The sequence below is a fragment of the Castor canadensis genome, chromosome 8 (assembly GCF_047511655.1).
Source record: "Castor canadensis chromosome 8, mCasCan1.hap1v2, whole genome shotgun sequence".
Classification (NCBI taxonomy): Eukaryota; Metazoa; Chordata; class Mammalia; order Rodentia; family Castoridae; genus Castor; species Castor canadensis.
In genome coordinates this window covers 140,769,206-140,793,967 of record NC_133393.1, presented here as the reverse complement: position 1 = coordinate 140,793,967, position 24,762 = coordinate 140,769,206, and the positions used below count along the sequence as shown (strand labels likewise).

At 48.6% G+C, this 24,762-nt stretch overlaps 1 protein-coding gene across 4 annotated transcripts in view; it reads right to left on the bottom strand.

The window, feature by feature from the left end:
- The window catches only part of Chst11 (carbohydrate sulfotransferase 11), a 245,341-nt gene that overhangs the window by 219,260 nt on the left and 1,319 nt on the right, over nt 1-24,762 (bottom strand). The window contains exon 1 of one of the 4 annotated variants that reach the window (XM_020152411.2): nt 18,951-19,600. The exons of 1 other annotated variant lie outside the window; for it this stretch is intronic. In XM_020152411.2, coding sequence (XP_020008000.1) covers nt 18,951-19,068 — 118 coding nt within the window. In that variant the 5' untranslated portion in view covers nt 19,069-19,600. Of the gene's footprint in view, nt 1-583; nt 19,601-24,762 lie in introns of those variants that run through there. 2 more of the 4 variants (XM_020152417.2, XM_074084270.1) reach the window with 2 other exon arrangements.

Genomic DNA, 24,762 nt, shown 5'->3' with positions numbered 1-24,762 from the left:
GAAGAAAGTTCTTTTCTCTTCTCAATTGTCTAGTGAAACCCTGCCCTTGGCTCATTCTTCCCACACACAAAGCATCACATGACAAGCACTTATTTTATTACAAGTGCAAGACAACATGGGACATGGCCTATGCCTTCTTCCTGAAGCCTGGAATCTCATGTAGACCAAACACTAAATAACAGTGTCCATGCCGAGACAGAGGGAGGCCATGTCAGGAGCCTGGACAGCAGCTCACCAAGCTGGCTGGGATGCAGTAAGATATATCCACCCACGGCTGGATGAAGCATAAATGGACACAACCTTCTAGAAAACAACTTGGCTACACCTACTGAGAGCCTTCGAGAGTTTAAACACCCTGTGAATTCCCCCTCTGAGTATTAAGAAACTCAGATTTGTATGCAAAAGATTTATCATGGCATTTTTTTAAAGGGAAAGGTTTTTTTCAAAACTGTTTCATAAAAGAGAAAGTATTAAATTAAAATACAGGATGGAATAGTATGGTGTTTTCAAAGAAAACTGAAAGACATGAGAAAAGACCATCCTTCAGTGCTGTGGCAAATGCAAAATACACTATAATACTTACACGTTGGAGTCCATCTTTGGAAGCACGTATCTACATAGAAAAACAAAATAGAAAGAAGGGCTGGAGGCAAGGCTGAAGTGGTAGAGCACCTGCCTAGCAAGCACAAAGTCCTGAGTTCAAACCCCAGTACCCCCAGAGAGAGAGAGAGAGAGAGAGAAAGAGAGAGAAGAGAGAGAAGGTAGCAGAATTCCTCCTGGGTGACAGGGATCAGGGATGACATTTTTGGAAGTGGATTTAATTTTTCAAAATTTCCTATAATACATTTGAATTATCTCATAATCAGAAGATATAGATACATGCACATACACAAAAATTGCTCCATGTGAGACACTGTGGAGAACGAGCCACCAACCCATTGGAACAATTTTACACCAAGGCTGTCAGCTCTGTTAGACAGAGATCTATTTTGTCCCCTGCTGTTTTTCTAGCTCAGAAGGAAGGATCCAGGCACACACAGCTAGCAGTCGATAAATGCCTATTGAATAACTGGCTGGGTCCAGCTCAAACGTCCCCTCCCCTAGGCATTCCCTGACCTCCCCTAAACTAAGGACCCCTTTTTCTAGCTGCACTTCACTCTCATTACAAAGCCCTGCAGCAACCATATATGGGTCTGTCACCACTTGCTAAATCGCAAGTTATCTGCATGCATGTCTTACTCGGGTGTGTGACTTTGGCCAGTAAATGTTCCCGTGATGGATGGAGGGATGGGCTGATGGTAGTCTGGTCAGATCACATTAACAGCAATTATTCTTCGTCATTTTGATTCCCCTCCCCTGGAACCGTGTATCCATGTGGAGAGCTGTTCATAGAATCTGATCTGGGTTTCAAAGTGACCTTAGACATAGCCTAAGCGGTAAATGACAAGAGTGTCATTGGTTTAGCCGTGAAATGCTTTCTTCTAACAAAACTTTATCAGAGCCCAAAATATGAAAGAGAAGCAAGGAGCCACTCTGATAGGAGCAGGCATTCCGGGAAGCTCCCAGCCTCCTCCAAGGACTTCTCCTCTGACCTTGAGTTACCCACTCAGGACCCTATAGGCTTGGAGGGACAGTTTGAAAACTGTCACTTTCTACCTTTGCTGGTAGCACGTGGGGAGTCCCAGAAGGATGCACCAGATCAAGAACTCAAGTTCACTGACAACGCCCACCACTGCCCTCCTATACGAATAAAAGAGGAATTGTTACTGTGACCTTCCAATGACAACACCCCTTACTTCTCATTTGCAGGAAGATACTTACGATTGGACCTGTATTTATTTTTAAAATCTCAATTTGCTTTTACAGGCACAGGGAACAGTCAACAGAAGCTTCCAAAGGATTCTCTGCATAGTACCACAGGAAAGAGCCCAGCCACACTCCTCCTGAGTGGAACGGACCAGCTTTCAGTCTAAAACACACAAGGCCACTGTTCCTAGCTGACTTGTTTATTTGTCTACTGTGGTGCTGGGGATCGAACCCAGGGCCTCATATATGCTAGGCAAGCGTTCTACCACTGAGCTACACCCCAGCCCCCTAGCTAATATTTTTAAGCTCATAATTGTCTTTTGGGTGGTGCCTCCTGCTCTCCTAACAAAAGCTATTTTGTTACAAGCAATTAAAAGGTTACCTGCTCAGTTTCTGATATGCAACCTCTACTTCCATTTTTGAACAGCAAACTTACACAGAGCCCTACATACAACAAAACCTTGACTCTTAAAGGATTTCACTAGTGAACCGTTCCATTTTCAAAATAATCTTCCAGTACCTTCCCCGAAGCTTCCATAATAAGGACTTCTTAACTAGATCTTCACCCCAATTCTAAACCTCCTCAGTCCACCTGTCCATACACATGCCTCCTTAGAAACCTGCCATGACACTATATTGCTTTTTGAATTATTTTTTGGTAAATTTACATACAGAATTAAATATCCCATTTATTAATTAATAACCATAGAAACCCAAGCCGGTCATTTCCCTCACCAGCAGGTCTTGTCAACATGACAACATGTCAATATACAGATTTCAGCAGCAGCAGAAACTTCATGAAACCCAAGCACAGGCCCAGTGCCACTTGGACCTGAATGGCAGGGTCACCATTGTCACACAGACAGCTACCATTAATACCTTTGCAGTGTAGATCTGTGGGTTCTTGTCACTTCACAGACACCACAGTTCCAGGGAAGGCCAGCCGGGATCGTTGTGTAAAACCTGGGCCAAAATATTTATAAAGCAAGCAAACAAGAGATGGACAAACGGACTCTCCCGAGGCTAAGGGTGAGTCAGCTCTCAGACAAGCAGGAAAATAAGCCAAGGAAACTTGGCGTGCTACAATACAAAATTCCAACTACCAAAAGCACCAAGAGCCTGGCCATACCAGGAGTCAGCGTAAGCTGCGTCACTTCCTCTCTAAACGGGGAAATGTCGTGCTCACCAGGAGATATGGGGCAAATGGCTATTCCATCTGTGGCTCGCTGTCCCCCAGTTCAGCCAGAGGCTAGGAACAGAAAGAAGGGCAGGCCACAGGTCAAAGCCAGTGGTCCCTCTGAGAAGGCACAGTCCCTTCATGGTGCCAGGGATGATGAACCACAACCCAGACCTCAGCACCCCGGGTCCTGTAATCTTCCTGCTGTGATTCTCCCACAATGCAAATTTCTCAATTCATTTTTAGAGACAGGGTCCTGCTATGTGGTCCATACTGGCCTGGAATTCCTGCCTCAGCCTCCCAAGCTGCCGGGACTACAGGTGTGTACCACTTGTGCGGAGCTCCCAAACTTCCTCTCGACCTAAGAGTCTGATTTGGCAAACCAGATCTCAGCTTGGGGCTTGCCCCTTCTCCATTACCCAGGACATGATCAGATCCCAAAGTAAACACAGCACAGAAAAAGGTCAGGGACGCAAAGCACTGTGACTTGGTTGATTACACAGTGCACTGCAGTACTTAGGGTCCACTCCATCTTCGGCGACTGCGGTCACAGAGGACAAGCTTCATCACTCCTTGCTTACTGCCAAAATACAACAGGTAAACACTGCCAGTGGAAACTTTTCTTTTTTTAATCATTTAGAAACGAAATAGTTTCTGATCCATAAGCCAGTCCTGCTGTGTCCCTTGACGGGGACAAGACATAAAAACACACACAACTACAAAATATTCCCTAGAAAAATGCAAGATCCTTGTCAAATCAAGACACCTCCCCCCCCAAGATAGCCTTCCACACCATCACAGGAGTGACATCAGAGGGGCCTCACCACCCAGAGACATGCAGCAAGACAGAAACACAGCTTGCGACACTGACCATGATCCCTGAGGAATCCAGCTGTGGCCGGAAGGGGCAGGGCAGAGAACAGAAAGTAATTTCCCTTCCCTCTGGACTTCCTCATCCATGCCACCAAGAGAGTTAAGATCATCACGGTGTCCCTCCCCGTGCTGTGCGACCTTGTCACCAGCAACAACATCCTGGGCATGATGACGGCCACCCTGGGGGTCTTCCTGTACATCAAGACCAAATGCGACACAAACCAGCAAGCCCGGAGGCACCTCCTCCCCGTCTCCACTGCTGACCTGGGCAGCAAGGAGCATCCATGGAGCCCGCTGCCGAAGCCCCACAACAGCGTCCTCTTCCCCCAGCATGGTGACCGTCAGTCTGGCCACAGCAGTGCCCTGACAGATCACTTTCAGTACAGCCACCAGAGCCACCCCACTTTGAACTGCCACTGTGTGTAGAGGCCACAGGCTCTGCGCTGCTTCCCCTGCACCCAGCAGTATCAGAAACACCTGGCCACCAGCGAGGATGGTGCGTGACTGACCATCATAGGGCCCTAGGGATCCCGGTCCCCATGGACGGCAGGATGTGACTCCAGCACTATGGATGGCCACAGGCTCTGGGCAGAGAGACAGCTGAGAGGAGACCCCCATGTCATCTGCTGTTCTACCTGAAGTCCGTTGTCACAGGGCCCCGACCCTGGGGAGCTCTTATGTCAGAGTTCTCATTCAGTTTCCTGGGTGACACCAAGGACCCTCTCTGGAGAAGTGGAATCGTTGTGGCTACAGACCTGGGAGCTGGCAGGAGGTGACAGCAGAGGATGTCAAGGACAGTATAAGACTAGCCACTTAAATTTCACTGCTCGGACTTGCATGGGACTGACACGGTGTCACGCAGACGAGGGGCCTGGGAGATCTGTCCCCATATGTCCCCAGCAACAAGGAGGATCTGGTACTGTTGGCAACTCCTGGCAGCCATGGCCAAGTGGGAAGTTTTGCGGTTAGCCTTGGCCTCCAGAGCCTAAGTCCACAGCATCCGTCCAAGTCCAAAGGGAAGGGAAATATACCGCTTTTCTAAAAAATCAAATCTTTCGATGCCCTGAGTTCAAACCCCAATACCACCAGGAAAAAAAGAAATAAACCTTCAGATGTTTCTCCCTGTGGTGAGGGTGGGGAAGTGATGTTTTAATGGGAAAAATAAAAGAGGGGCTCCAAGAAGGAGGGACCCAGATGAGGAAACACCTCTGGGCTATTGCTCTCAAGCAGAGAAATGAAGGGAACCCTCGCTCTGTACCCAGCACAATGCCCAGAAGTGGCTGGGAAGCCAGTGGTGTCGGTGTGTGTCACACAGAAGCCGGGCAATTAGCCACCCTTCTCTCCCACAACTGATCTAAGAGCAGGTGGCTTTTTGATATGAAATGACAGAGGACAGCCTCTGGCTGGGGCACTGTGCGATCAGAGCCCCCACACCTCATGCCTGGCTGGGTCTTCCTTCCCAGGAGGGGATGAAGGACTCTGGGCTCCATTCTACACGTGCCTCCCCAGGGCAGACTACCCACAGTTGCAGCCCGACCCCAGGTACACTCAGGAGCTCACATTGAAGCAGGAAACTTTCCTCCCTGGGCTGCTGCACTGCCTCTCCCTCTCTCTGGCCACCTCTTCCACAACCCTTCTAGGGCACCATTAGCAACTGAGAGACTGAAACTTAACCTCCAGGGCCTGTAATTTTTGGCATGCGCAAGGCAAACACTGCAGTTTCAAATCCGACCATCAAGTGCTTTTAAGCCACTTCTTACTTTGCCCTTTGTACATTTGTAAATAATCTTACCTCCCACTAAATGATAACAGAAACTTCTAAAGTGAACCTGAGTCCATTTTGAGAAAGTAGGTTTAAAACATCTGCCTTCGAGCTGGGCAGGATGGCTCAAGCCTATAATCCTAGCTACTCAGGAGGAAGAGATCAGGAGAATCGAAGTTTCAAGGCCAGCCCAGGAAAAACGTTCATGAGACCCCCATCTCAACCAATGGCTGGATTAAATAGCCCCACGCGCCTGTCATCCCAGCCACGTGGGGAAGGACATATAGAAGGGTTGCAGTCCAGGCCTGGGCATAAAACGAGCCCCTAACTCAAAACTAACCAACACTAAAAGGGAGTCCTCGAGACAAAGCCAAACAACCCCTGTCTCCTTCCTAATCACATCTGGTCATCAGCTGGGGACGTGCCTCAGTGGTAGAGCACTTGCATAGCGTGTGCAAGGTCCTGGGCTCCATCCAAATCACTGCAAATAAAGCAAAGTAAACTGAAGACAGTACATCCTGCGTGTTTCTGCCCACCCCAATAGAGTAGTCTTCCTGGGGGCAAGCTTTGCACTCCAATATTCATATCAGAGTGTTGTAAGCCAAATTTAAGCCATTCCCTGAATCTTGTCTCCACTGCCTCATCAGGGAAGCAGTTTCTCTCCCACATTGCAGCTCCTTAGGAACTCTGGGGAAGCCAAGCTTCAGACAGCCACTGATGCACTAGAAGCCTTTAAGGTACCTTAGGGGTGGGAAATGACTTTAGGTACCATATGCAACTCTGCGACACTTACCTCCTATTTCACACTGAAGCCTGAGGTCACCAAGGTTTTTCCCAAAGGCCAGAGCTGAACCCCAGAAAACACAACATCCCCTTTTCCAAAAGAGAGAAAGGGGAGGGGAATCCCACCTAGTTCAACGCAGAGAAAGTACTCCAACCTCTGAAGCCACCCTACCCATTCTAACAGCCAGAAGCCAGTGTCTGGTTATCAAGAATATGAAGTATAGCTAGTCTCAATAGAGATGTCCTACAAGTGAAATTCACATTGGATTTCTGAGGCCTTACTACCAAAAAGATGTAAAGTATTACATTAATTTTTGATAGTGACACCTGTTAGAATATTTTAGATTGGAATTCTACCCATTTCTTTTCACTTCTTCCAATGTTGCTATCAGAAACTTACTTCCACCTTCCTCCTGGACAGCTGCACCAAATCAGCAGATTCCCTTCTATGGTGCTTCCAGCGCCACCATCACCACCACTTGGCAACCATCCACTTCTTGGCTATATCTACACCTCACTATGACATTAAAAAAGTTAGCTGCTTCACTCTTGAATGACAGGTCACTGTGGAATCAAACTGAAATGAAAATTCCATTCCAGCCATCCTGGTTAAGGGGGTTTTCTTCTCCTCCTTTTCTTGTTGGCAGTGCTAGGGATTGAACCCAGAGCCTTGCCCATGCTAGGCAAGCACTCTACCACTGAACCACTTCCCCAGCCAAAGGATTTTCAATTCCCATCAATGTATTGGTTCTTTAGACAAATATTTATTGAGCCTACAACGTACCATCTATTCTACATGTTGGGATACCATGGGAAGTAAAAACATGGCCTCTGCCTTGAAGGAGCCAGTATACCAAAGTGTGTATACAGGGATGTACACACAAGGTGACTCTGGGATGCAGAGAAAGGCCACCCTAACCAAGAGGGGATGGATGAGGTTCCACATGGGAAGAAACATAGGAACTGGACCTTGACCTCAGAACACATGCAAGGTAAAGAGAGATGAAAGTCATCTGAACACAGACAACAGCTCTGGCCCCAAGAGGGCTGAGCTCACCAGGGATAGAGTGTAGAGTAAGAAGAGAAGGGGCTATTGCTGAATGGCCCACTTACTAACTTAGTCCATGGCTGAGCTCAAGGCCTTTATAAAATAATTAGCTCTTGACCTAATTAGCTGAAACCAAGACCAAGTAGACAGGATATACAGGTGAGACGGAAGCATAGCCTTTGGTGTCAGCCGGCCTTGAGCCTAGATCCTGTTCCAACTTTCCAGGCCAGCAAGTTCCTTGACCTCTCTAGAGCCTCAGTTTCCTCATCTATACAATGGGATTAGCAGGAGCCCACCTCCCAAGGCTCTGGGAGATCAGATGTGAACATGGAAGGAAAGCAGGTGACATACTATCTAATACATAGTAAGCACTTAGTACTTAGCACAAACTCACTTAGTGATTTAGTCATAGTGTTATTTTTAAGTAAAGCATCAGAAAAACATTGAATCTGGGTAAAGGTTTCCCAATTATTGATATTTAGAGCTGGACTGTTCTCTGTTATATGGGACCATCCTGCGCAGTGTAGGATGCTTAGCAGCACCCCTGACCTCTACCCACTAGGTATCAACAGCAATTCCTCCCCAGTAGTGACAATCAAATCCTCCCAGGTATGTCTCCTCTGGGGGAGAGGAGAAGGCAAAAACAATGGCCCCAGTTGAAAATTAATGAGTAGGCAAGGTGGAAGGAGCGCAATGTGCCTGAAGTGACATTTTCACATGCAAGGAATGGGAGCGTGACACACAGACCCCACTCATACGCCTCTGTTAAGAGGAAGCCCTGTAGAGACTGTCTCAACTACACCTTCAGTCTCAGGTTCAAGACCATGGGCCCAAGCTCAAATTAAGGTTAGAATCTTTTAGCCAAATTTCAGCACCTGATCTGGTGACAATGGCAGAAATAGGCTGAGGCCCTAGGTATGATTGCCAAGCACACAGCAGGCTCTGTGGCACCCGCAGGGAAGGAGTCAGGGGTGACTGACCCATAATATCCTCCTCTGCATAACAGCTCTGTCCTGCACTCAACTGCTCCTGTGACAGCTGCCACGCTTCTGAAATAATTGCTTTTCATCTTTTCTGAGTTCAGCCTCAAAAATGGCATCCACTGGTGCCCTGTGCTGGTTTATTTTTTCAAGTAACACTTTTTAAAGCTAATGAGAACCTGAAGGGTAATTACGTGTATAACTGGGGGAAAAGAGCTATGTCTTTGCATTCTGCGTGAAACCACAGGCTGGTTTTTTTCACCAAATATAAACTCTGCCTTTACAAAATGCTACAGGGAGGCAGAGCTAAGCTTTGGCCTTGACAGTGGGATGAGCCCGTTAGCACAGCAGATAGAAGGCCAGAGCACCCGGAAAGATCTTCCTAGGAGAATAAACATCAGAATCCATTCAATAAATGGATAAACATTTGCTCGGGTTTCAAAGAGAATGAAATACAACAGCATTGTCACAGACCTGAAGATGACAACCTTAGAACAAAGGACCTCAGGGCAGTTATTATAACAGAAGCATCCTGTCAACAGGCCTTCCAGTACATTCTCACATTCAGTCCTCACCATACCACCCAGAGGACAGGAAGAACTACTATCTGCCCTTGGCAAAGAGGGGGCCTGATCTGTGAGTCTGTCACTTGCACTCAGTCACTCATTCTATTCATTAGTAAGCTCCTACAGTGTGCCAGGCACTTGCCCAAGTCATGGGGTACAGAAGGCTGTACACCGGATGGAGTGTAAGCCAAGTCTTTGGGCATTTTTTCAGAAGTGTATTATTGCCATTTGGCACGTTGACTCTGTGGTAGACAGAAAGGTTCCCCCAACCCTGAATTCCAATCGTTCTCATCAATCCTCGGGTTGGGACTGAGGATTCACCCTGCAGAAGTCCCAACCAGGTGTTCAGAGCAACTGATGTGAGGCCAGACAACCTTGGTTTAGTTCTAACTCCATCGGTTCCTCGCCTTGTGACCTTAGAAGTGAGATTCTCTGTGCCTGTCTCCCCTCTGATAAAAGGGTGATAAGGACAATGTGTGCCTCAATAGAGTCCTTTGAGGAGTGGCCCACGTCAGCCTTCAGTAAATAATACCCAACAAATACGCTTCTTATTCCATCAGCTCATCCCTATCTATCCTCATCCCCTATCTCCATCCATCTTCAAAGCCTCCTTCTCAGCGAGGCCTTCCCTGACCACCCGATTTAAAGTGTACCCCTCCCCGCTGTCATCTGAAACCCCCTTCCTTGCTTCACTGTTTTCTCCATAACATTTGACACCGTCAAACATACTTCGTAATGCAAACATGCATCCGTTACTCCGTCTCCCCTCCTAGGCTGTAATTCCACGAGAACATGGATTTTTGTCTGTTTTGTGCCTATTGTGTCCCCAGAGCTTAGAACAGGGCCTAATTCTTACTAAGCATTCAACAGAAATATCCTGCATGACCTCAAATGGGTACAGTGGACAGCCAAGGCCTGAATGCTGGTCTCGGGACTCCAAATTCTGTGCCCTTTCCACTATGGCAGCAACCGTGCAGTGATACTACAGCCATTAAGAAACGTGAGGTGTTACGTTACAGCGCTAAAGAGATCTTTGTGTTTTCCCTCTTCTGCGATTCTTTGAAGTGAACAGCTCTGAACAAAAATCTAGCCACCACCCAACCCACGTAGTTGCCTTTGTGGCTTTCTTCCCCAAATCTTTTCGGATAACTGCTCCAGCCAAGGATGATAAAGACCTAAACACTTAAGTTACTGAGTTTCTTTTCCTTGATCCATGTCTATCTGAGTCAGAGCTAAACTGCAGAGATAGTGGAACCAGCTGCTTTCCCTTGCTGCTTATCCAAAATCAAACTAACCCACCACCTGGGCTAACTGATACTGTACTTTTGCCCAAGGCTGACTAGGGCAGGTCTGACAACTACTGGATACATTCAAGACAAGTCTAGACTTGGGGCTCCAAAGTTCAGTGGACACTGTACCTCAAAGGGGTCTGGGAAGGAACCATTAGACCTTTCACTTTTATTTAACCTAAAAAAGTGAAAGTTGACTAATGTTAAAGAGTTCAAATGATCAGAAACACCCCCATGTGACATGTCACCTCAGGTTATATGTCATTTATGGCATTCAGGTACCCTGAGGGGCAGGTGAAATGTGTAACCACAAAGTCCCCACGACAGCGGCCATCTCAAAAATCCCCTCTGCTCAGCTCAGCATATTTCAATGGATCACCAGGCACAACTGCATCTGAGGTACACTTACATGGTCTACATCCCTATCCTAACCTAACTATCGCAATCCTCACAAAACGGAACAGAGGGTAAACAAGATCCCAGCCTAGAAACCCAGCAGAAGCTATCACAGTGCAGGCACACACCACAGGGAGCCATCTCTTGCAGAGACCACTAGGTCTTCGTGGACCACAATACAAGGTAAAAATAGAATCAGAGTTGACAAAGAGTCAACCAACAGATTTAGCCAGGAGACAACAAATGCAATGTATTGTCGCCATTGTTCGAAAGGGTCCTATTTAGATAATGGTTATAGTAACGTACATGAATTGTTTATAAGCAAAATGTATGGGGTGACTGTTCAAGTGCTTTCCCAATGGGGTATATTGCTAAATTCCATGGGTATGCACTCAGCATTCATTCCGCCCTCCTTCCAGAAAGTTTTCTGACTGCAGAGGCTGGCAAACTTAAAACTGTATTTCCCACACTTCTTTGAAATGAAGTTGCTGGATATGAACTCCCCCCTCCCCTCACTGAGGCACTCACTCAAATACAGGACGCAAGCATGACACCCTTCCTGCCTGTGGTGCTGCTGGCGAACACAGTGATGGGACAAGGAGGGGCTTTTAGCAAGAGCATCTTCCAGCTGTGTCATTGGCTTGCTCTTGCATTCAATAAATAGTTCCAGACACAATCTGAAAAGTAGTGGAACCCCTCGTGAGTCAGGGCTTGTCGTTGTTTGCTTGTCTGCTTGCTTAGATTTTTGGTTTTTTGCAACTGGGTCTTGCTCTATAGCCCAGACTGGCTTCAGACTCATTATCCTCCTCTCAAGTGCCAGGATTATAGACATGCACCACCACACCAGGCTTGTGAGTCAGCATCTTTTATTTTTTTCATGTGAGTCAGCTTTAAGTAGTCATGCCAATTTCTACCAGCTCACAAATTATTACTTACACTACTTCCATTGAGTGACTGGCCATCGTTCCTCACTCTACACCTCCAACAACGTTACAAGCACCAAATTCCCTTGGTAAACTAGCCTGCTTACTGTGGCCTGTCCTCAGCAAGAGCACAATGGCAGCAAAGAGGTTTGAGAGGCGAATAGACTAGACCACATGAGAACCTATTTGGTGATGACAATCCAACCTAACTCGTCCATCTTGGTTCTGTGCACATTGGCCGGCAGGGCTGGGTTGAAAGAGATGTTTTTCAGATTCACATATTTACTCCCTCTCTCTCTCTCTCTCTCTCTGTCTTGTTTTTTGTTTTTTGCTTTTTTTTGGTAATACTGGGGTTTGAACTCAGGGCCTCATGCTTGCTAGGCAGGTGCTCTACCACAGGAGCCACTTCACCAGACCACATATTTACTCTTTACATATTTCCTACCCCCCATAACCAAACTCACAGGTTATGAGGGTGACATGACAGGATTCCTGCCCTGCTAGATGAAAAGGGAAAGACATACAAGTAGACAAACAACTGCAATACACTTCTGAAAGGGCTGAAGAAGACACATGCTACAGGCCAGAAGACCTCAGTGACCTTGACAGAGTAATTCACACAAGTGCATTTTGCCCAGGCAATTTCTGGGCCTGTACCTATTGGAACTGCTCCAAGTTAAAGAATTTATTTCCCTTCCTTCCCATCCTGACTCTTAACCAATCTCGTTGTTAATCAAAGAGATACTAACTACAAGCCCTAAGGCTCTGAAAAAAAGTTTGGCAGGCTGCACACTGGCATGGCTGGAAGCAGCAGGCAATCCTGGCTGCCTGGGCACTGCACGCCCCCGCTCGGAGACTGCATCTTGCAGAGGTTACAGAGTGTGCTGTGGCTTACACAAAGTACTGTCACAATTTATAGAGGTGGCTTCCGAGGGCACGAGCTGTGCAGGCACACTGCTATTTCACTAAGAAAGAAAAGGCTGCTCAGGAAAGGTCAACATAGTACTCCACTGCCATTGATTGCAACACAGTCAAATGTCAGCAGTACTAAAGTGTGAAAAAAAAATGATATCGGTCACAAACACAATAATCAAAGGCACAGAGAGTGAGGGACCCACACTAGAACCTGAGTCTTCTACCCCCTAATCAACATCCATTTAATCTATATATTTTTATCCAGTGCCTACATAAGCCCCGTGCTGTTTATGGGTGTTTTTGCACCATAGATTGTAGCTTGTATGTTACTGCTTTAAAACCTGAAAATGAAGGTGATCCACTTACATGGTGACCACTTTAACAAATGCACTATGGGATCCCAAAGATAAACACAACAGCACAAGTTACGGGTCCCATTTTCAGCCCTGTACCTCCCTTCCACCCTGTTGCTCACCTCCCTTCCCCAGAGTTCCCTGCTCAAACCTCTCTAGCACTTCCCCTCTCTTCCTTAGTCAAGGCCAAGGCCTGCAGTTATCTCACCCCCTCTCAGGGTCTTTGCTGTCTCCATCCTTCCCTCCGTCCCTCTGCTTCAGGTCCTCTGACCTCCTTTGCAGACATGTACACTCGGGGACCAGAGCTGGCCTTGGGCTGCGCTCTGCCTAGAACATGCTCGCTGGGATGCTTCACTTCCGGCAGGTCAGCCATTGCTCTCCAATGACATCCCCTGATCACCTCCACTAAGTTACACCCCGGCCTCTCACACCCCTCAACTCTCCTCCTGATTGGCCACACAGAGTATTTACTTCTGCATTTGCTTGCAGATGGTCTGCCCCGCTGGAATGCTAGCTCCACAAGGAAGGGCTGGTATGCGTTTTGTGTCTCCAGTGCCTGGCACAGAGTAGAAGAAAGAAAAGGAGAGAGACAGAAGTAAAAGGAGAGAGAGAGAGACTGATTGGTTGCCTGTAAGTGTCAATCACATTTAATCCAAGATACATCAGATTACAAATTCCCGGAGACTGTAATTGATAGTTCCCATTGTTCAATAACCTCATGCAGGAACTACCCCGCCCCGCCCTTCTTTCTCATAAAGATGGGTCTCACGGTTCAAGAGAAGAATGGCCAAGGCAAACAAAATGAGTCAGCAGAGGGACTGTGGATTTTCTCTGTCTGCACTCTGAAGGAGCCTCCTGGCCATGACTTTCAGGAGTGCTTCTGTCACTTGACCTCTAAGAAGAGGTCTGTCCTTCCGTGGCTTTGAGAAGGGAAAGGGTGGTGCCTCTGCTCATAAGCCTTTGATTTCCTGTTTTGAAATAGCTGTGCTGATAAAGCCATAAGCAAGATGACCTCTCAAGCAGACAAACACAAACAGCGGTGGCCTCTGGTGGGGGTATGGATTCCCTTACCCACTCCCCTCTTCTGTGCCACACAAATCCCCCATCTGCCCTTCCCGTGGTGGCTGGTCAGCCCTTGGACTTCAGAAGGCAATAAAATGAGGACTCCTCATTGGTGTCCATGGTGGCTGTGACTGTCAAAGGAGCTGCTTAGCATAGCTGCCTCATCTTGGTGCTGCTATGAAAACTCACAAACATTAAAACCACTGGCAAGCCAGGCTGAGAATGTTCTTAACACTCTTTTCAGAATTCCTGCTTCTCAGATGGGAGACCCCCTTGACACCTTTTCAAAGGAAGTTTCAGATAACAACCCCTGAAGTGCTAGAATGACTCCAAACACACTCTATGTACATGCAAAAAGACTCTCTAATGCAAAATTACATTTGTGCAACAATAAGAAAAGAGACAGTACTAGGGCTGATATCCTGCAAAGGAGGGGGTAAAAGTGAAGACACAGGCAGGTCTGTAAGCAAAAAATTGTGGCCAGGGCTGAGAGGCCCTCGAGCTGAGACTGGCTCAAGTGGTAGAGCACCTACCTAGCAAACATTAGACCTGGGGTTCAAGTCCCATCAAAAAAAAAAATTGTGGCTAAACTTTCTGTCTTTAAATTTAATAGCTAGTTCATAATGATTTAGTTATTTGTTTAAAATATATTTTATTGAACAAGGTACAAAATGCATGGCGTGATCTTGACTATTTTTGAATACAAATACAGATTATCTGAAATGCTTGGGACCAGAAGTGTTTCAGATTTTGGGTGTTTTTCAACTTTTGGAATATCTGCATATACTCATGCGTAATGAGATATTGGGGGATTGGACCCCAGTCTAAGCATGAAACTGATTTACGTCACATAGTCACTTTATACCCATAGTCTAAAGGCAATGTTATACAGTATGTTAATGCATCTGTGTTTTGACTGTGCCGGGACAGTAACGCTGGGTGTGGAATTTTCTACTTGTGGTATCAAGGGAATCTCAAAGCTTTTGAATTTTGGAGCATTTTGAATTTTGGATTTTCTGATTAGAAGAAAAGGGCCATTGCTCTGATGAATAACAGATGAGTGTTTCTCTTCTGTACATCCCAAATTTTCTAAAACGAGCACATATTTAGTAGGTTAAAATTATACTTCCAAAGGCATTTTATACTCAACTTGATCAAGTGACATTGCTACCATCATTTTATGAGCGTAAATTAATCATACAAAGAGGTTTCATTGTGATATTTCCATACATGCATATAATGTACTTTGATCAAATTCACCCCAGGCTATAATCTGTCAATAGATTTAACTAAGGCAAAGAAACCCCAGGTGAGTGAAAGTAAACATCTAGCAAAAGGAAAAAAAGAAAGGAAAGAGAAAGAGGCTTTCTCCTTACCAGGCGGCTCCTCTACAAACAGTAGCCTTCAAACAAAACCACGATCCTACAGTATCGCAATAGTGGGAGGGGGGATGTGCACGCTTCACAGGCTTAGCAGCCTGGGGCCTCAGCTTTGCATCTCAGGACGCAGTTCTATCAAAGCAGGTATGCAAGATAGTTTAGTGAGGGAAGAACTTTGACAGGCTGTATTCATGGAGGCAGAAACCACAGGTATGTGGTCTGAATCTCACCCACTTAGGAGCAGTTCACGCCTCCAGGAGGTGTCTGTCCTCAGCATGGATTTCTTCAAATCAGTGGCTAAACAAGGCCACCCTTCTCCCAGTGACCAGGACACTGAGTAATGGGTCCTCTGCCTAAGACCTCAAGCACAGCAAATTTAGGCCATGGTGAAAGATCTGGTCTGGTCTGATGAGTTTAAACTGGGTCCAGGTCTCAGGGGAACTCAGAGTCCAGGGAGGCATGGAGGGAGCCAGAAGCACTGGCCAGGCACTTGTGGCTTGAAGCCACCTTCTGGAACTGGAGACACAGAGTCTACTTCTAGACTCTAGCTACTTTAGCCAGCAAATGCATTATGGACCACCTACTATGTACCAGGCAAAACATCTGGGTTAGAATGGAACCTAAAACCTAGTGTCTGACCTAAAAAAATGTTCTTCATGAAGACAAAGATTCTAAAGAAAACTGCCTGACAAGACCCACTTCTGCTAAACCCTCAGTGGTGTAACTGATGGCCAAGTACTCAAGTTGACAAACTACCCAAGCTTATGAATGAGAAAAGTACAAGACAATGGACCCCAGATTAGAATCAGAGGGACAGACAACCAGTCCCCTGCCAGCTGTCTTTTATTCTTTCTGTTCCTCTGCACACCCTCCAGCCACCAAAGAAGCCTGGAGGTCATTTCTTTCACAATACTATTTTTTCTGTCTTACATATAGGTATCTATCCTGCCACAGGCCACCCAATTTTTAGTAACACAAACTGTGTCATGCTGTGGTCCCTTCTGTCAGTCCCAGGCTGATGTGCACAGACTAAAACTACAGAAGCAGGCTAAAGGGTTGCCTACCCTTGCTCTAAGACCTTTCAGAGGTGCAAAGGTAGTGTAACGTTTGAAATTCAAAGCAGTAGAAAGATTTAGCATCAGCTGTCATCAACACTGGACGTTAACAAAATGAACCCTCCCAAAGAAAAAGATGTTTAATATGAATTTCAAAGCATATTTTATGCCTCATGTAATAATAAACTATTGAAATAGAGTTTTTGCCAAAATATAAGTATATATAAATTTCAAATAAGGAAGCCCTTTCAATTGAACTAATGAAAGTAATTTTTTTTTTTTTTTTTGCTGTGATTTGGGAAAAGGAAAGCAGACTCCAAGATGTGAATTATAAACAAATGCCACTTCTTGGGAGGAAAGGAAAGCAAAGGGCAGGGCAGGACCAGACTTGTGACCAGCACAGGCTTCTAAAAGGTTCTGTCTTGTTTCCAAAAGGCTAGGCTGAAAAGAGCTAATGCCACTTCCAAGTCAAAAGTCTGCTGGAGTCAGAATCTTAGCAAAACGCCAATTAATTACAAGTTGAAAGTTTCTGGGATCTTTAACTACAAAATTACTTCCCACAGGACACCATGAAATGGAATTTCACTGGACCATTCTCAGGTACAGAGAAGCCAAACTGCTTTCCTGCTCGAGGCTGTCACTCACTCCTGTTCAAGGCATTTCTGTAGACAATTACCTGGTATGCAAGGTCCCAGCAAAACTTGAATAGGCCTGAACACATCTCAGGAGTCTAGATCAAATCATAAGGCCCTTTGTTTAAACTGCTTGGGTTCCTTTATATCGGCACTACCTTGTCCTCTAAGCCCTCTGGGGAGAGACAAGCCTGGTCTCCAGGGGCTTATGGAGCCGGGCACTCCAAGATGCCTGTCTATCTGGTCCTGTCCACACCACCACCACCACCACCGCCTGGATACCAGAATGCCAACAAGGTCCATTTTTAAATTCCCTCTGAGGTTTCACAACCACAGGTTTGGGTGAGGAGACAAATACCGGCTCTAGTTTGCTGACATTAAACTAAAAATAACCAGCTGCAAACAAAAGCCATCTTTTACAGAGCTGGCTCGGATGTCCTAAGGTTCCATGTGGTAGTGTCGGTTGGGCCAGATTCCTGCCAGTGCTGGGCCTTAACAGCTGCTCCAGGCCCAGCAGAGGAGGCAGTCTGTCCCCGTGCTGTCAAGGAATCTCACAGCCGGCAGCACGGCCTGTTTGATGCAAAGAACAGCTTCACTCCTCTGCCATCCACCACGGCACAGGCTTGATGAATGAGGGGCTGCGTCTGCTGGAAGCGTTAGAGAGACACTGAAAGGAGAAGGCGGGAGGCAAAAGGAAAAACACCAAGCCCATTTCCCTGGAAGGAAATGTGTTTCCACCTCCCTCCTTGCAATTAGAAAAGCAAACCTCTGCCGTGGCTGCGCTGAGAAAGACAACTCCAGGGCGTTAAAAAAAAAAAAAAAAAAAACCATGGATTGCGGAGCCAACGTGGCCCAGCAGGAGAAATCGGGGTGCAGGGCAGAGACTGGGACTGCGGGGAGACCCGGGTACCCCAGGCGGTTCTACCTGTTGGGCTTCGGAGCCGAGCAGTGACTCCGGGCTGCGGCGCTCGAGGGCGCCCCTGCCTCCCCCAGTCCCAAACTTTCCTCTGCGCCCCTCGGTGCAAAGCGGTGAGCTGGGCCTTCTGCTGGGCCAGCACTCATTTCAGATGGGGAACTTTGCGTAAGCCACGGGGGACCCGAGGAAGGGGTTCGATCCCATAAGCCGGGGGACTCAGGAACCCAGGAGCAGGGCATGCAAACCGACGGTCAGCAAAACAACTGGTCAAAGTTCCCCCCAAACTGCGGTGATCGAGGCATGTTCCAGGAGCTCTGAGCCCCCAGCTTAGGGTCTTGAGAGTGTGGGGGGGGGCGAGGGGTAGGCCAGGCCCCAGGATACCAGCAGCAAGGTCACTGAGGCGCTGGACCCTAGGGTGTATTGCCAAGGGTCGGCGCCTGGTGGAGGGCAGGGCCAGCAACCCAACCGACCTCTCACCGCACCTGCTCAGCGCCGCCGAGCCCGAAGCACGTGGGAGCTGAGCCTGGGACTTCCCGGTCCCCAGCAGGGACTGAGCGAGCTCGCCGGGGCGTCACCATTGGCCCCTGAGCCCCCAACCAGGAAGAGGCAGCGCGCCCGGGCTCAGAGCGGCGGCTCCCGGTGCCTCTTTCATCCTCAGACCTGGGCAGGAGAGGGCCGGAGTTTCGTTCTCTCCAAAACAACCCCCGCAGCTTCCCACAGCCTCTACCTTTCCCTGCTACCTAGCAGACAGACAAGAGACACAAAGAAATAAAAAGGAAGATGGGGGTAGGTCACTACCGCCCCTAGCCACATCTTCTCCTGGAGCCAGGAAGAAGAGAAAGGAGCACACCTTCCCTCCTCCCCATCCCAACTCGGTGACTCGGGAGGATCCGGCAGCTAGGCGCCCCGAAGAGGCCGAGGGGAAAGAGGTAAGGTTGGAGGAGGCAGAAACCAGGCAGAGAGAGCGAGCGAGAACGAGCGAGAGAGCGAGGGAGAAGAAAATATCCAACAAAACCACGCTAACGCGCCCCCTACCTGGGTGCAACATACTTTGGAAATAGAAGATGACCAAGATAAAGGATCCCAAGCAAGTGGCCAGCACCATCCGGCAAATTCTGTTCACCCTCATCACTTCCAGGAGCGCCGGCTTCATGGCTTTGTCCTGGCTGCGGGAACCGGGGTGTCCGGGAGGCGCGCCCCGGGCGCAGGAGCGGGGACCCCGGCGCGCGGACCGGAGCCCGGGAGGTGCAAAGCAGAGCTGGGCAGGGCTCGGGGGAGAGGATCGGGCTTGGCTTCGCGGCGATCCTCGGAGCCCCCAGCCCGGGGCTGGGGTGTGGAAGGCGCCGGAGTTGGTCTGGAAGTGCCGGGATGCGTGGACCCGCCGGCCGCGCGCTCCAGCTGGTCCTCCTCGCCTCTCCGCGCTGCTCGGGCGCCGGCGGCCGCCGCTGCCTCCCCGCGGGCCGGGCGACTAGGGTGCGAGCGGTGATGATGGTGCCGCGGCCGCTGGCGTGCGCTGGCCGCTGTGGCAGTTGGACGGCCCCCTCCCTCCTCTCCAAAGGCTACTTCATTGCGCTCCAATGATCTATATATTCCGGGGCTGGGTTTTACCAAATGCAACTCGCAGCCCCCGGCGAGGGGAGGGCGCCTACGGAGCGGGGGAGGGCGGGGCCGCGCCGGGGCGGAGCGTCGCCTCCCCCCGCCCCTACCCGGGACATGGTCGCGTCCAGCTGTTTCCCGGGGAGTCCAGAGTGCGCGCCGCTCTCCCGCAGGGTCCCAAAAGCCCTCAGTCCCCGGCCGGCCTCGGCCGCCGTCTGGAGGTTGTGTCAGCGTTTCCATGACAAAACCCGGAGGGGAAAAAAAATACGAATAAATCGCCTCGGTGCTGCCACCCACCCCCGCCCACGGGTGGAGAGGGAAGTGGCGGGGAGTGGCGTTAGGTGTCTGAGCGGGGAAAGGGGGCTCTGATGGCACGCGACGATTTAAAATCCCTTAGGCGACCTAGCGGGGAAGTTGCCCCAAGCCCCCAGGGAGATCCAAACTGGAAGGTTTCGTGTTTCTTTCCAACGACAGCCCAGTTTAAGGGTTGTTTTGCAACCCTCAAGGGTTAAAGAGGGCTGACTTAAAGTCAAGGTTAGGGAAACTGCACGCGACTTGGGGTCAGGCGACAGCTGGGCTTTCACACACACACACACACACACACACACACACCACCCCTGACTTATGCCGTCTCTGACATGCACCTCAACCCCGCCCTCCCCGAAAGGCAAAAGGGGCTTGTGGGCTTTAAAACTTTATTTCTCCCAGAGGTAGAGCTTTCTCCAGATTATCCAAAGTGCAAAAGAGTCTTAACCAGGCTGGCGTGGGAAGATGCCCCTGCAACATCCCAGACCAGGCTTAATATTGGCGGGTACACGGAAAGATGGCGCTGCTCTCCCGTGTTGTGTAAAGTGACTTAGCCATGCTTTCAAGTGATTTGACGATCAGTAAAGTAATGTTACTGTAAAGACTAACGCATGTCTTTTCTTTGACATTCTTGTACTACTGCCAACTCAGTTAATAACAGAATAAGACAGTGTCCCTTGCAAGGCCTCTTGCACAATAGCATTTGATAAATCAGTGTTGAATGGGAATGGAACGGGCCCGTTCCCCTCAGTTTATCAGAGACACGCAGCAAAAACTGCCTCTTGGACTTCAGATCCCTTCCCCCAAAGTTATCATCCGGCAGGGAAAGTAACAGTCAGCAGCCTTGCCGTTGATTACAGAAGACAATCAATTACAGCACAATATTTATGCAGCCGGTTTGTACTCTATTCATTTGTCCTCACTTGTGAATTAGCAGCTCGCTGAAGGCGACAGGCAGAGCCACTCTCCTCAGATTGCCCTGTAGGAGGTTGGGGGTGGGAGCTGCACCCAGAGTGCTTTCTCCACCACCAAGGCAGGGGGTCCTTCCTTGGGCTTGACTGGGTGAGTGCTTGCAGAAGGCCTTCACCTTGAATAATGGACTCTTATTTAATTCCTGGTTTTGCAGAGGAGGGAAGGGCAGGGATTCACACCCATGTCACCCCACTAGCCTGTCACTTCCCAGGGCAGAAGACCACACTGTACAAATGGACGAATATGGCAGTATGGAAGTCGCAGGGCCAAGGGAGAGGTCAGCAACCTAATTTCTTGTGGGATGAGGAGGATTGAGTTGGGCCATGCATCTGGCATCCATTTTTACATGTCCACAATCTGGGGTTGGCCCACATCCACAGTGAGAGGAAAGGCTCTTGCTGATAACCTACTACCTCTTGCAAGAAGTCTTCTCTGATTTCTCACCTGAAGTTGTCTCTTTCTTCCTCTGTGTTGTAAGCCCTACTAGGTCCAACCCCTCTTGGACCACTGTACCCAGAAGCAGAGCTCCTCCCTGCAGGACCAAGTTTCCTCATCTCTGTCTCTGTCTAATGCCCAGCATTATGGCTGTTGTTTGTGGGCAGAAAAGAACGAGGAAGTTAATTAGATCCTTTCTGAAGTACATGGTGGTGGCCAGTGGCAATGGTCTGTGATCCTGTTGTTCTCAACACATTGGAGGCAAGGGACAAGGTTCCATTCCTTGTCCCCAGGTCACTCAGTAAACTGACCAACCACAAGTAAAGTCACCACTTCCTTTCCATTCCTAGCCTAACACAACTTTGTCACCATCTTTGCCTGTGCTATGTAACAAACATTGACAAGATATAGGACACTGCTGATAACGCTGAGAAGAGAGGAGGTGATTTTATATTTTGAATGCTGAAGACAAAGGTAAGGAGAAAACTGCCTCTAAAACCAGGCTTTCTGATTTCGCAGTGTATCAGTCAGGACTAACAAAGTTATACTGCAATGGCAAAAGAGCCCTAACTCCAATGGCTTGAGGCAACCAGGTGACACCTCCGTCTACTACATGTCTACTGTGGGTGGGCAGAGGGACTGCACCTGGGGTGTTTTTCACAGATGGAGCAAAGTAGCCACCATCTGGAACAAAAAATGGTTGCATTGCTAGAGGCAGAGGGCACTGGGAGGTCTGCCCAGATAATTAAGCAGTCCACCCCTCAAGGGGCGCGTATGGTTTCTGGTCCTCATTTATCCACCAGATAAAGCATCACACCCAGGCCAGGAGATGTGATCGTCCCATGAGTGAGAAATGCTTGGGGAGCAGGCATCCTGCCTGCATGCCCTGGCACTCTTCAAACCTCATGTCCCTCACTGTTCTAAGTTCCCCTTTGCCCTGAGAGCCTCAGCAAGCTGGTACATGCTCATGGTTGACGCTGGCTTGATCAGCTTACTCTAAATCCAACAACATGCAAATGAACCTGGGGCCTGCCGGGCTAAAAGCCCCAGAGGGCATTAAAAATTTTGTTGAAGAGAAAGTCCGATTTATGTTGATGTTCCTGTAAAATGTATACAAGAGAAAGAAATCGATGCAAAACCCCAAATTCTGGCTTGCATGTGCCATCAGCATGAAGGGACAGATATTTATCTGGTCCCGCCAATCCCCATAGGCCGAGCTCTGCCGCACTCCTGTAGATTGTTAGGATCTTGCAGAACTGGCAGTCTTGCCCCTTTCTGCAATTTGCCGAAGAGAGAAATGGGCCTGGGGTGCGTGGTACACAGAGAGCTCTGTAGCATCCTGAGGGAGGAGGGGCGTTTGTCTTCTGCCAACATCAGCCAGGGCCCTGAGGACGGACTCTGTCCATTTGCATCTGTCGGGCACCTCTAGCACAAAGTATACTCAGTTAGGCAGCACACAGTCAATATTTGTGGAGTTGAATTAAAAACCATTTGCCTACAGCCTGCGGAAATCTTAGGTACAAATTTTCTACAGCTAGGTAAACCACAGATACACAAGTGGGTCACTCATGACATGACACTGAGAGCTCACTCTTCCTCCGGGACTTTTCAGAACAAGTGGGGAGGGAAGAAGAGGTAGAGAAAGAGAGGGAGGAAGAAGAGAGAAAGGGGGAGGGAGTAAGCTGGAGGGAAGGCAATGGAGAGGAGGAGGGAGGAAAGAAGAGAAGAGAATAATAGAAGGAGGAGAGGAGGGAGGAAAGCAGTGCCCATGATTAGTCCGTGTCAGTCTAATGCCATCTTTGCTCCTCCCCCAGCTTAGCTCCAGGGACTCCTCTCCCTCTCTTGCTGTTGGACCCTTGAGTGCCCCAAGTCCACTCCATGCACCCCACCTTCATGCACAGTCCAGAAATCCCTCCCAGAACTGCTCATCCATCATCGCTGAGCTGAAAGTATTTCATGCCTGGCGGCCCCTGGTCCACTCCTGAACTCCATCCAGACACTCAGAAACTCCAGCTCCATTCTAGTGTGAGCCACCACTCTCCCAACCAGACCATGCTTCAAGCACTTCATGCATGTCCCCTCATCACAAACCTCCCGAAGGGGGCCATTCTCCTCCTTTTATAGAGAAGGCAACCGAAGCAGAGAAAGGCAGTGTCACGACCCAGAGGCACAGCACTGGTGTTAGCAAATCCAGCGTCGCAAAGCTGGACGCCAGGCAGCACCAGTGACTCCAGGGTCCCTGACTCTTGGCCTCCAGTGGTGGCTCAGGAAGACCAGGGGGGCCTGAGGACAGTCACTTCACCTCTGTAAGCCCACTGCTTACGCTTAGCAGTGTCTGTCACACAACAGCAAGTGTGTTCTGTGAGCACTGCTCAAAGGTGAAAAGGAATTAAATTTAATACGTGTAATAGATGAGGTCCACCTCTGAAACCAAGATGCCACAGCTGCCTCTGGACATGGGGAGGACGACGAGGCAGACATGGCACACGGTGGCTGTGTGGCCCTTCACTGTGTTTTCTTTCCCCCTGTCAACCCCTCTGCACAGGCCCTCAGACCCCTCTAGCAGATCTGTCCTTCCAGGACCACTGCTGCTCCAGGGTGATGCCATTAGCATTTCTTTGACATTCGTGGCACGGTAATTCAGTTCCTTCTCCTACTTTCCCTCTCTACTCCCCAACAGAGCAGTAGGCTTTGTGCCTCCTCACCTGAGGGATTCAGTAAGGGCATTCTATGGAAGAGATCGTGCCAGGGCAGGAAGGTAGACTTTCAAGGATTTGTGGGGGTGAGCCTGAATGTCCTCCACTCTTGACCCTGGGAGGCAGCTGCTACTCACGGATGCCAAGGGAAGCCAGAACCTGGAACGGAGGCTCCAACATCCCCAGAGATCCCAGTTCCCTAAACCTGGCTCAAAAGTTGCAGAAACACTGTCCCAAGAGACCCTCAAAGAGAGAAAGAACAGAGGCCTTGGGGTGACCAAGAGAACCTCCCAGGATTTGAAGTTGACACCAAATTGAGATACTGAGAAATTCTGAGCGCTGGAAACCTTATGATGTTCCATTCTCATGTGCAGTTCCAAATATAAATAACACAGTCAAAAGAATACATACAGCAGGGCATGGTGGTTCATGCCTGTAATCCCAGCTAGTCAGGAGGTGGACTGGTGGACTCATGAGGATCAAGACTGGGACAAAGTCAGTGAGAATCTGTCTCAAAAACAAATACAGATTGGAGGGGGGTGGGGGTTGGTGGCTCAAGTGAATATGGTTGATGTACTTCCTATACAAGAATGAATATAGAGCCAGGAGCCGATGGTTCATGCTTGTAATCCCAGCTACTCAGGAGGCAGATATCAGGAAGATCAAGGTTTGAAGCCAGCTTGGGCAAATAGTTCATGAGACCCCATCTCAAAAAATCCCTATCACAAAAAAAAAAAAAAAATTGGGCTGGTGGAGTGGGTCAAGGTGAAAGCCCTGAGTTCAAGCCCCAGTACAGCAGAAAGAAAAAAAAAAAAAATATATATATATATATATATATAATT